At 42.3% G+C, this 12371-nt stretch overlaps 1 protein-coding gene across 9 annotated transcripts in view; it reads right to left on the reverse strand.

The window, feature by feature from the left end:
- The window catches only part of LOC140191907 (STE20/SPS1-related proline-alanine-rich protein kinase-like), a 124415-nt gene that overhangs the window by 36389 nt on the left and 75655 nt on the right, over positions 1 to 12371 (reverse strand). For all 9 annotated transcript variants that reach the window (XM_072249758.1, XM_072249763.1, XM_072249766.1 and 6 more), the window contains 3 exons: positions 8120 to 8232; positions 4689 to 4797; positions 208 to 349 (listed from right to left, as the gene is read on the reverse strand). In XM_072249758.1, coding sequence (XP_072105859.1) covers positions 208 to 349; positions 4689 to 4797; positions 8120 to 8232 — 364 coding nt within the window. The remainder of the gene's footprint in view (positions 1 to 207; positions 350 to 4688; positions 4798 to 8119; positions 8233 to 12371) is intronic.

Here is a 12371-nt window from a genome sequence, read left to right on the forward strand (position 1 = left end):
AAACCTTTATATTTAAACAGTGGCCCTTACTTCTAGATTCTCCCACAAGAGGAAACATCCTCTCCATAAGCATCCTGTCAAGACCTTTCAGGATCTGATCTGCAGCATCCTATTAAAAAAGATTTCTTATTTGATTAACAGTTACTTAGTTAAACCCATCTGGATTGACACTCAATATGTGGTAGGAGCATAGGTTTGAAGGGTCACCTGTGTATCTGCCCATTCCTATGCAGATAATCCAAGCCCTCCAGCACCTCTTTGAGAACAGTTGCTATCACTGGTTCATCCAGCACACCATTCTTGTGTTCATTCTTGCTGACTGTCCTCCTGATTATATCCAGCATTGAGCCTGAAAGAGAAGCAAAGGCCTGTTCACCTTGCATCCAAGCAGAAGTCTCACCCCTCACTCTCTATACTACTTCATCCTGCACCCCAACACATCCCACTACCTTGCTTTCTTGCATCTCTTTTGTTCCTGCTCATGCACACACTTCCCCAGCACTGATAACACATTGATTGGAGTTGTTATTGATAGCGTGGATGGTAGTCTTAGGCTACAGAGTGATATTGTTGGAATGGTGAAATGGGCTGATAAGTGGTAGATGGAGTTTAAATGTGAAGGGTGTTCATTTTATTATTTTGGTTTATTATTGTCACATGCACCAAGAAGAAATTGCACACAAGTGCAACCATGAAGAAAGCATGGCACTGCTTCTACTTCTATAAAAGTTTGCAAAGATTTGGCATGACATCTAAAACTTTGACAAACTTTTATAGGTGTGTGATGGAGAGTACATTGACCACTTGGATCATCGCAACCTATTAGGGAAACACCAATGCACTTGAATAGAAAATCCTACAAAGAGTAGTGAATATGGTCCAGTCTATCACGGGCAAATCCCGCCCCACCATTGAGCACATCTACACAGAGCACTGTCACAGGAAAGCAGCATCCATCATCAGGGTCCCCCACCACCCAGGTCATGCTCTCTTCTCACTACTGCCATCAGGAAGGTGGTACAGGAGCATCAGGTCCCACACCACCAGGTTCAGGAACAGTTATGACTCCTCAACCATCAGGCTCTTGAACCAGAGGGGATAACTTCACTCAACTTCACTCACCCTATCACTAAACTGTTCCCTCAACCTATGGACTCACTTTTAAGACTCTTCATCTCATGTTCTCAATATTTATTGCTTATTTATTATTATTTTCTTTCTTTTGTATTTGCACAGTTTGTTGTATTTTGCACATTGGTTGTTTGTACGTCCTGTTGGGTGCAGTCTTTCATTGACTCTATTATGTTTCTTGGACTTACTGTGTATGCCTGCAAGAAAACAAATCTCAGAGTTGTATATGGTGACATGTATGTACTGTAATAATAAATTTACTTTAAACTTTGAAATTACAGTAAAAAGTTTGGCTCTCTTTCCGTTCATATAGATCAAATCATTAGCCAGAGTATGAACTAGAATGACGTAAACCAATAACAACGCAGAATAAAATGTAAAAGCTACTGAAAGAGTGCAGTACAGGTAAACAATAAAATGTGAGATTATGACGAGGTAGTAACACATACACACACACTCAATATGCTGGGGGAACTCAGCAGGTCAGGCAACATCTATGCAGGGGAATAAATGGTTGGCGCTTGGGTCTTGACTCGAAACATTGACTGTTTATTCACCTCCATGAATGCTGCCTGATCTGTTGAGTCCCTCCAGCATTTTGTGTGTGTTGCTCCAGATTTCCAGCATCTGTAGAATCTATTTTGTTTACATTACCATATAACTCTGCTATTCTCCCACTCCTGAATCTTCAAAAACTGAAGAATTAGCATTGGCCAATACTTTATTCTCAAAATTTGATTATTTATAATCAAATAGGCTCCTTTTGTGAAGCAAGAAAATGATATGAGCTACTGACAGAATTGCTTTTGGCTAATTTGCTGGGATTATATCTCAACAGGCAAAAGCAGCTCACTGGAGCCTTGCCCAAATATCGTGCCCTTTAAATGGCTTCGTCTTCTGCCCCACCACCCTTAATTATTCATATTTCAGGATGTGGGCATCACCAGCAAAATCAGAATATATTGCCCATCACTAATATCCTTTGAGAAGATGCTGGTGGCACGCATTCTGGGACTTAGTCCCAGTAATAATGAAGGACAAGGAATACATTTCCAGATCAGGAGGAGAGTCTGCAGGTGGTGATGTTTCCAAGTACTTTTTTCCTTCATCCTTCTCAGAAGTAAAGGTCACAGGTTTGGAAATTACTACTGAAGTAGCCTGGGCAAGGAACTGTGGTGCATTTTGTACATGATACTCACTGCAGCCACTGTGTAAAAGTGGTTAGGGGAACGGACGCTTGGGGGATCATAGATGGAGTACCAATAAAGCGGGCTGCTTTATACTGGATGTGGCACGTGGCCAAGTGGTTAGGGCGTTGGGCTCACGATCTGAAGGTCATGGGTTCGAGTCTCAGCCAAGGCAGCGTGTGTCCTTGAGCAAGGCACTTAACCACACACTGCTCCAGTCCACCCAGCTGAAAATGGGTACCAGCAAATGCTGGGGGTTAACCTCGCGATAGACTGGCGTCCTATGCAGGGGGGGGGGGGGGGGGGAGTCTTGTACTCTCAGTCGCTTCACGCCACAGTAACTGGCATAAGCACCGGCCTGATGGGCCGCAAAGGCTCAGGACAGACTTTGACTTTATACTGGATGGCATCAAGCTTCTTGTGAGTTGTTGGAGCTGCACCCATCCAGGCAAGCAAAGAATATTCCATCACATTCCTGATTTATGCCTTGTAGATGGTGGTAAGAACTTGGAATGCTACTAGGAACTGAATCACTCACTACAGGACAGTTGACCCAGTCTCCAACTAGCTCTTGAAGCCACAGTATTTACACAGCAGATCCAGTTGAGCTTTTGGTCAATAGTGACCACTAACTAGCATGTTGATGGCAGGAACTAAGCAACAGCAATGCTATTGAATGTCAAGGAAGGGTATATGACTCTCTTGTTATAGATTATCATTGCCTGGCACTTTAGTGGCACGAATGATATTTATCATTTATCAGAGCTGGTCTGAATATTGTTCATGCCTTGCCGTACGCAGTCACGGGCTGCTTCATTAGGTGAGGAGTTTCAAATAGAATTATATGGGATCAGTGAACAGCCCCACTTCTGACCTCATTAGGTTATAGATGAAACATTGAATGAAGATTGGGCCAAGGGCACTGCTCTGGAGTGATGTCCTGGGGCTGAGGTGATGACCTCCAATAACCACAACCATCTTTTATTGTGCAGCTATTGGAGTGTTCACCTTTTGACACCGATGGACTTCAATTTTACAGGCCACCTTGATACCCTATTCATGGATGTCACCTCTAGATTTCAGCCCTTTGATACACGTTTGGACCAAGGCTGTGTTGTGGCCTCAAGTTGAGTGGTCTATCTAAAGGGAAAGGGGGTATTGGTGAGGAAGCTAAGGTGAGTAACCACCACTTAATAAGTACTGTTAATGACACTTTCCATCACATTGCTGATCACACTCAATGTCAGCAAGTCCAAGGAACTGATTGTGGACTTCAGGAAGGAGAAGTTGGGAGAACGCACACCCGTCCTCATCGAGCAGTCAGCGAAAAGGGTGAGCAGCTTCAAGTTCCTGGGCGTCAACATCTCAGAGAATACACCATCTCATTATTCCATTTTGTTTGCAATTTAGAGTTATTTTATATCTTTGCACTGTACTTTACCACAAAGGAACAAACTTCACATCATCAAAGCCAGTGATAATAAATCTGACCCTAATTCTGGTTGTGAGTAGACTGATTTCCATTGTACACTTTGCATTTTGTCAACAGGACATCCTGGGCAATGTATCACATTATTGGATTTTAAGCCAGTGTTGTAACTGTACTGGAACAGCATGGTTAGAGGCACATCTAGATCAGGAATACAGGCCTTTGGCAATGCAGCTGGGACGTTGCCTTGACCTATAACCTTTGTTACAAGGACTATCAATTTGGCCCGCACCAACTATCCATATGCACATCCATTCTCTAATCACTGGACAGGAGTTGAGACCAGGAGTCCATGCTGAGGCTGTGCATTCCCTCCGCCAGCAAATCCCAGCTGGTCCTGTGTGGGTATCAGACAAACCTAGGATGCCCCTGTCCTGCAGGTCCCAGGAAAACACTGAGTCACAGAGGGAAACAAAACTAATCTCAGTAACGTCTTGCTCCAGATCAACACCCTTTTAAATCTTCCTGAAACATGAATCGTCTTCATTTCTTGCCCACGTTATACTGAACTCTCTGTTGCAATGCAGCTGCTAAGTGTCAGGTTATTGACTCTTCCTGCAGGTGTTGCAGTCAGAGGGAAAAGAACAACAGACATTGTTAAACCGAGTGAAAGCCTCTCACTGAAAACAGTATGAACAGTGAAGACCAATTTCAGAGCTCTAGGAAGTGGTTGTATGTTACATCTTGCTCAGCAATTTCACCTTGGGAGGTTACACAAAAATTCACTGCAATGGGTAAGGAGTACAAGCTGGTCACAGAATTACTACTGGCCATCTTTCATTTGTCCCAGTTTCAATCCTGTCCCTTCAGCTTGAACACAAAGCAATAATTATGAAAGGAAGATGAATGTTGTATTTGTATTCTGTGTGACGTTGTCTTACCTCCACTCAGCAGCTTCATGACCAGCCAGAGTTCATCCTTCACCACAAATGAGGTGAAATAAGTCACAACGTTGGGATGATTGCACTGACTCATGGCTTGAATCTCCTTCTGTTCAGACAGAAATGGAGTGATCAGCATTTTACAGCCAAGCTAATAAGAGATTTATAGAATGCTACTTAAAACCCAGAGCAGTCCAGATATAAATTGGCATCATAGAGATTGTCATCAATACAAATTCAATAACTTATTTGTCAAACACAAATGCAGCCTTCTTTGTACCTTCAGTTGGGAATGGGAGAATATCAATCAGGATTATTAAATTGAAGGAGGATGAGGTGAAACTGACTTTAAAACCTTTAGCCTAGTCTGCCAACACACAGTGCCAGAATTTGCTCAACAAACAGCAATCACTCGACTGTGGTTACAGAAGCAGCTAGTGACTGTGGTGCTCTGCCTGTCAAGGCGTGGGCCTACTGCTGTGACAATGAGCTCCAGTTTTAAAAGATTTACAGGTCCACTTCAAATTGAGAAGCAGCTTTGTTCTCAAAGGGGATAAATATGTAAATTTGTGGGACTGATCCCTGGTCAATAAATATCAATAGATTCCTGAAGACTTTTCTTTCCATTAATTTAAATGATTGAAAAATAATGGCATCTAAATTTCTGATAATGACCTCTTAGCAGTTGAGTCCACTTTATCCTGACCATCATCACCACAAACACGTCAAGACCATAAGACATAGAAGCAGAATTAGGCCATTTAGCCCATCAAATCTGCTCCACCATTTCATCATGGCTGATTTTTTAATCCCTCTCAACCCAATTCTCCTGCCTTCTCCCCGTAACCTTGACTAAACAAGAACCCATCAACCTCCACTTTAAATACACTCAATGACTTGGCCTGCACAGCTATCTGTGGCAATGAATTTCACAAATTCACTAGCCCAGGCTAAAGAAATTTCTCCACATCTGTTCTAAAGGGACAGCCTTCTGTTCTGAGGCTCTGCCATCTGGTCACTAGATTCTCCGCGTACAATCTATCCAGACCTTTCAAAATATTTGGTAGGTTTCAATGAGAATCCCCTCATTCTTCAAAACTCCAGTGTACAAGTCCAGAGCCATTAACCCTTTCATTCCTTGGTTAATTCTCATGAACCTCCTCTGGGCCCCAGCATCTTCTGAATGCTAGCACATCCTTTCTTAGCTATAGGACCCAAAACTGCTTACAATATTCCAAATATGGTCTGGCCAATGCCTCACAAAACCTCAGCATTATATTCTTATTTTTATATTCTAGTCCTCTTGAAAAAAATGCTCATGTTGCATTTCCCTTCCTTACTATCGACTCAACCTGCAAGTTAACCTTCAGGAAATCCTGCACAAGGACTCCCAAATCCCTTTGCACCTCTGATTTCTGAACTTGCTCAAAATTTAGAAAATAATCTCCATTTATTACTGCTACCAAAGTGCATGACCACACACTTCCTGGCACCATATTCCATCTGCCACTTCCTTGCCCATACTCCTAATCTGTCCAAGTCCTTCTGCAGACGCCCTGCTTCCTCGGCAGTACCAGCCCCTCCACCTATCTTCGTATCGTCCGCAAACTTGGCCACAAAGCCATCAATTCCATCATCCAGATCATTAATACATAATGTGAAAAGTAATGGTCCCAACACTGACTCCTGCAGACCACCACTAGTCAATGGCAGCCAATCAGAAAAGGTCCCCTTTATTCCCACTCTTTGCCTCCTGCCAGTCAGTCAGTCTCCTATCCATGCTGGTGGCTTTCCTGTAATACATGGGCTCTTATCTTGTTTAGCAACTTCACGTGTGGCATCTTGTCAAAGGCCTCCTGAAAATCCAAATAAACAACATCCATTAACTCCCTTTTGTCTATACTGTCTGTTACTTACTCAAAGAATTCCAACAGATTTATCAGGCGAGATTTCCCCTTGGAAACCATGCTGACTTTCGCCGATTTTATTTGTGTGCCTCCAAATATCCTAAAATCACATCCTTAGTAATGGCCTCTAACATCTTGCCAATCACTGAAGTCAGGCTAACTGGCCTATAATTTACTTTCTTTCGCCTCCCTCTTTTCTTAAAGAGTGGAGTGCCCTTGAATGAAAAATCCTATAAAAAGTATTGGATACGTCCCAGTCCATCATGGGTAAAGCCCTCCCCACCATTGAGCTCTTCTACACAGAGCACTGTCGCAGGAAAGCAGCATCCATCATCAGGGTCCCCCACCACCCAGGACATGCTCTCTTCTCACTGCTGCCATCAGGAAGGTCATACAAGAGCGTCAGGACTCACACCACTAGGTTCAGGAACAGTTACTACCCCTCAACCAACAGGCTCTTGAACCAGAGGGGATAACTTCCCCTGCCCCATCACTGAAATGTTCCCACAACCTGTGGACTCACTTTCAAGGACTCTTCATCTCATATTCTCGATATTTATTTCTTCTTATTTATTATTATATTTTTCTTTTTGTATTTGGACAGTTTGTTGTCTTTTGCACACTGGTTGACTGTCCTGTCGGTTCCATCTTTCATTGATTCTATTATGGTTATTGGATTATCGAATACGCTTGCAAGAAATGAATCTCAGGGTTATATATGGTGACATATATGTACTTTGATAATACATTTACTTTGAACTTTAAGTGACATTTGTGATTTTCTAGTCCCCTGGAACCATTCCAGAATGATTCTTGAAAGATCATTACTAATGCCTCCACAATCTCTTCAGCCACCTCTTTCAGAACCCTGGGGTGGAGTCCATCTGATGCAGGTGACTTATCCACCTTCTGACATTTCAGCTTCCCAAGTACCTTCTCCTTTGTAAATCGCGACAAAACTCACTTCTGCTCCGACACTCTGGAACTGCTGCCATGCAGCTGGTGTCTTCTACAGTGAAGACTGACAGAAAATACTTATTCAGTTCATACACCGCTTCTTTCTCCCCATTACTATCTCTCCATCTAGTGGTGTCTGTAGCGTAGGCTGTTTCCTATTATTGAATTATTATGAAGCCCATCAGGAGATTTTGTTATGTCTACACCAACTACCCAGGCTCTCAGCAGTAGCTCTCAGACTCTTCTCTGTCTAGAAATGTATCTAATTGCTTGTTGGAACTCACCTAATGATCATTGTAATCCATTACTCTCCTCCCATTTATATAATGTTCAACCTCACACCCATCACAAGGGAATTTCTAGCAATGTGGCTAACAAGCTCCCATTATAAAGCTTAAATCTGTCACTCAATAACTTGTGGGCAATGGTGATCACATCCAGGTAAGGGAGCTGTAGTGTGGGGAGGCAAAGATTTACTGGTCGCTATTTATAAGATGATGGAACACTAACTACGAAGAGGGCAACTGGTAAAAACAACCCCCAGATAGGACCAGTGCTTCAACTCACCAGAAGCTCATCCATACTCGTATTGCACTTCTCCAGATTTATTCTCTTTATTGCCACCCGCTCCTTCTTGGGTTTGCAGAAGGCTGCCTGTACCACGGCAGTAGCCCCGCTGCCTATAGCAGGAAGAGAAGAGAAACTCACAAATAGCAATACAAGAGAAAAATAAAAATCACAGAACAAACCAGCAAACCACTCTCACCGTTTCAATGAAGTGGTTGCAAAAACTCCTTGCAAGTCAATTCTAGAGTTATTCTAACTCAAGTGTCCAAGTCTGAGCCAGTTGTTTCTGGTTAGAGCCGATGCATACTCAGCTGTCTCACCCCAGGAGGTGGGTTTCGAGACAGGTTTCCAAATATTTGAAGTTCTAATAGTCCATCAGTGGCAAAGAATCAGCACAGCAATTTAAGTAACACAAATTAAAAATATAAAGCAGATTCACCAGTCTCACTTTCTCTCTAACACACACACACAATGTTTTTTTTTGAATAGCTATTACATAGCAAGACCCAAGTTCAACTGCTCAGATGTATTCAGCTACTGAGCAGGGACAGCAGTCCGGTAAAGACATGGGAAAGCAGGAGAACGCAGTAATGACCTCCTCATTCTGCTCCCTCATGCAGCTGGTTCTATGGCTAGTGAGGAAGCTCCTTCACTATCAAGCATCCGGAAGGTTCTTCCCCACAAGTATACAACTGAAGTCAATGTAATGAAACCCATGCCCAGAACTCCTGAGGCATTGTACCATCATACTGCACCCAAATCTCCGGGACAGATTCCTTTTATATCCATTTGGCTAATTTATCCCAGAGTCCCTCCCCTGACACTTCATTTGAATTGTCACAATTATAACAGCACTCGCAACCCCCTCTAAAATAACTCAATTCTAATATCACTATTGTTATTGTTGTCTAGTTATTTTCAGTGAGTTTTGTCTCTGCATCTACTTTTGGCAAATTTGTTACATGTGGCGCAGTGGAAAGCACCCTCACTTCCAAGGCAGAAGATGTAGATTTAAAATCCCAGTCTGAAGCTTTGCTGAGGGAGTGTTGCACTGTCAGAGGCACCACCTTTGGCTCATGTAAAAGATGCATGTCACTATTTGAATACAAGCAGAGGGCGTTCTCCCTGGTGACCCGGCCAAAGTTTGTTCCTCAATTGACATCACTAAAACAATTTAATCTGGCCATTATGGGAAATATGCCAACAAGTTTTTGCATATGACAGTGACAACATTAAAAAAATTGTAAAACACATTAGGATGTTTTGAGACAAAGTACGTATATTTTTTAAACAAGTGAAGCATTCATTTAAACAATTGCCAACAATCTTGGGATACTGTGTTGTCTGGAGATTATTTGCCCATCCCTGGGCTACAGTTTTACAGACACTGTCCTCTCCCTGGTACCTCGCCTATCTGGCTGTTCTTTGCAAGGCTGGACAGTGACGTTCTCAAGTTATTCCACCATAGTTGATATCACACAATCCAGTCCTGATCCTGCCCTCATCCACATCCATGCATTTCCCAGTGGAGTGGTGAGCAAGAACAATAATCCTGGCTAATCTTTTCCACCCTTGTAAGCCCAGCTGGGGAACAGATAATTTGATTTCTTTCAGACCAGTCCCTAGCTATACCAGTCCAACTCAGCATGGATCAGCAATTCACCCCAGGGCCTTCTTGATTGAGCTGTCCTTTCATTGGTTCCTTGCTGGGGTGGGGGAGGTGGAGCAAGAGAAGCCATCAAATAAGATTTCAAAAATTTTAAACTGTCAAACACAACAGGATAACACACACACACACACACACACACACACACACACACACACACAAAATAAGCACCAAAGCAACGATGATCCATATTTTCCATCTTTATGGTAGAAGAGACAAGAAGTCATTGCTATGATCCAACACTGGCTAAGTAATGGTTTCATGTTCAGCACTAACAAACCAATTAGTAAATGGAAGACATTAATGAACATGATGGTTGGTGCCTGCCGAGCCCTGATTAACACCACTGCCTGAGCAAGGATAAGCTGATCTTCCTCAGCATCGCCCTGAAGCACAAGAGCAACTGTCTTGTTAAGGTGCAGCTATACGCAACAAAGCTGCTGCTCCAATATTTCCACCACCCCTCTCCCATCTAAAAAAAATCACATCCCAAGGCTAATATTGTGGTGGGTGGGTTTATGTTGTGACACCTGTTAATTATTTGGAATGAGGAACGGTTAGTAAACAGGAAAAAAAGGCAAGTAAAAGTACTTTTCTTCCTCTTTTTACTTAAGAAATTGCTTTACATCTTGTGACATGCACAGTCCATGGTATCAGAGTTATGCACGAGCCATGGGTAAACTCCCAACTTCACGCTCTGCGAGAAGGGCACATGTTTAATATGTTTATATGCCATTAAGTGACCAGAAGACCATTTTTCACTGGTGAACTTCAGTTATTACCTCTCGTTGGTAACACACAGTCAGAAAAACATGACTTTTCATATACACACTATCTTGATTATTGTACACCAAAACATACAACTGTGCTTTGCATTCGTCCTTCAGTTTTAAACGCTACACTGACGTACTTGGTACAAAGTGATAAAGCACAACTACCAAAAGATGCTATATGAGGAATGCTCCCTCAGACATCCTGGGACTGTGAAGAGTGACTCACCATAACCCACGCAATTATGGTATTCTTCTGTGACATTGCTACAAATATAAAATAAATTCAACATTTATTTCATTTTTGATTAGTTGCTAACACAGTTTTTACAACTCTTTGGGAACCTAACCTTTTTTTTGTTCGCATGTATAAACAGGGCATAGACGAATCAGTACAGCTGCCATCTTTTTGAGTGCCTGTAGCACGAGCACATATCTGAGGTGTTCACCTACGAACAGATGTCACTGACAAATCATATTATCAGCTTGTCCACCGACTCCCATCCGTGACAACCCTCATGACCATCTGTAAAGATACACCTTCTGTATTTTCTTCCTACTGAACTGGCCTTCTTTTCCTTCCTGCTCACTGACATCATTAACAACCCTCTCTGTATGAGTGCCATTGTCTCTCCTTTAACATTGCTGTCCTTGTTCATTCAGCAACAAGCTTATACCATGCCCCACTGATCCTCCTGAATACTGTTCCATGCTACCTCCCACCCCACCTTTCCTTTGAGGTCTCTGAAGACTGTTAACACCCTTTTCCCACATATACATATTTTGCATTTCCCACAGCAATAAACTTTCCTTGGTCCAAATCGCCAAGATGAGTGTGACTAGGTTTTTTCATTACATTGTTGACTTCACCACAAAGTTTAACACAATTAATCACTCCATTCTTCTTCCCTACCTTTAAAACCAATCTCGACAAGACTCTCACTCAAGTAGTCCAATACACTCCCAGAAGGGCCTTCTTTTGCAATCCCCATTTCTAAATATACCTCAAAGTGTCCTTGTTTAGACACATGTGCTGACGCAACCATTCCTCTGCAACTCCATGATCATCTCTCTGCACAATTGCTTCTTAAAACTTCAGCGAATAAGCATTATAAAGACTGAAAACACCTGCTCTAGCTCTGTCAAAATATCTATACCATATTTTCAGTTCCAATCCCCTGCCAGCTGCTTGTTCAGACCACATTAATTACAACTTTGGTGCCTAGTTTTGACCACAAGCAAAGTTTCAAATCCCACATCCTATCCACCACCCAAGACTGCTTCATTCCATATAACATTCCATGAGTTATGTCCATGATCAAGTTTTGTTTATGGGTTTCAAAAAGGTCCACGAATCTCTCTCTCTCTAAATATATATATATACACACACACACACACTGTGCTCCAAACATGCTGCATAATGCCTAGAACACGAGTATAATGTACACTGCCCATGTTCTACGTTCATCATCATACAGCTTTGTCAAAAACACCTAATACAAAAGTGGCAGATAATTTTAAGAAAAAAACAATATCCTCAGCAAAGGCTTAGCAATGCCCTACCTTTAGAAATGGAATGCCAAGTTGTGTAGCTAGTTAGTAACATGTCTTATGAGTGAATTGACAAGATGCGAATGAAGTAACCAAGACAGAACTGGATAGAAAGCTAATGCTTATAGTGGCCATGCATCACAGAATCAGAAAGATCTGCTGGTTAGTTTTGAACTGAAGAGTAAACATTGAAGCTCCTTTGTAAAGTGTGAAGTGTTTAGTTACACATCACTGCAGGTGGCTCTTCCATAGCTATTGCTCCATC

The sequence above is a fragment of the Mobula birostris genome, chromosome X, assembly GCF_030028105.1.
Source record: "Mobula birostris isolate sMobBir1 chromosome X, sMobBir1.hap1, whole genome shotgun sequence".
Lineage (NCBI taxonomy): Eukaryota > Metazoa > Chordata > Chondrichthyes > Myliobatiformes > Myliobatidae > Mobula > Mobula birostris.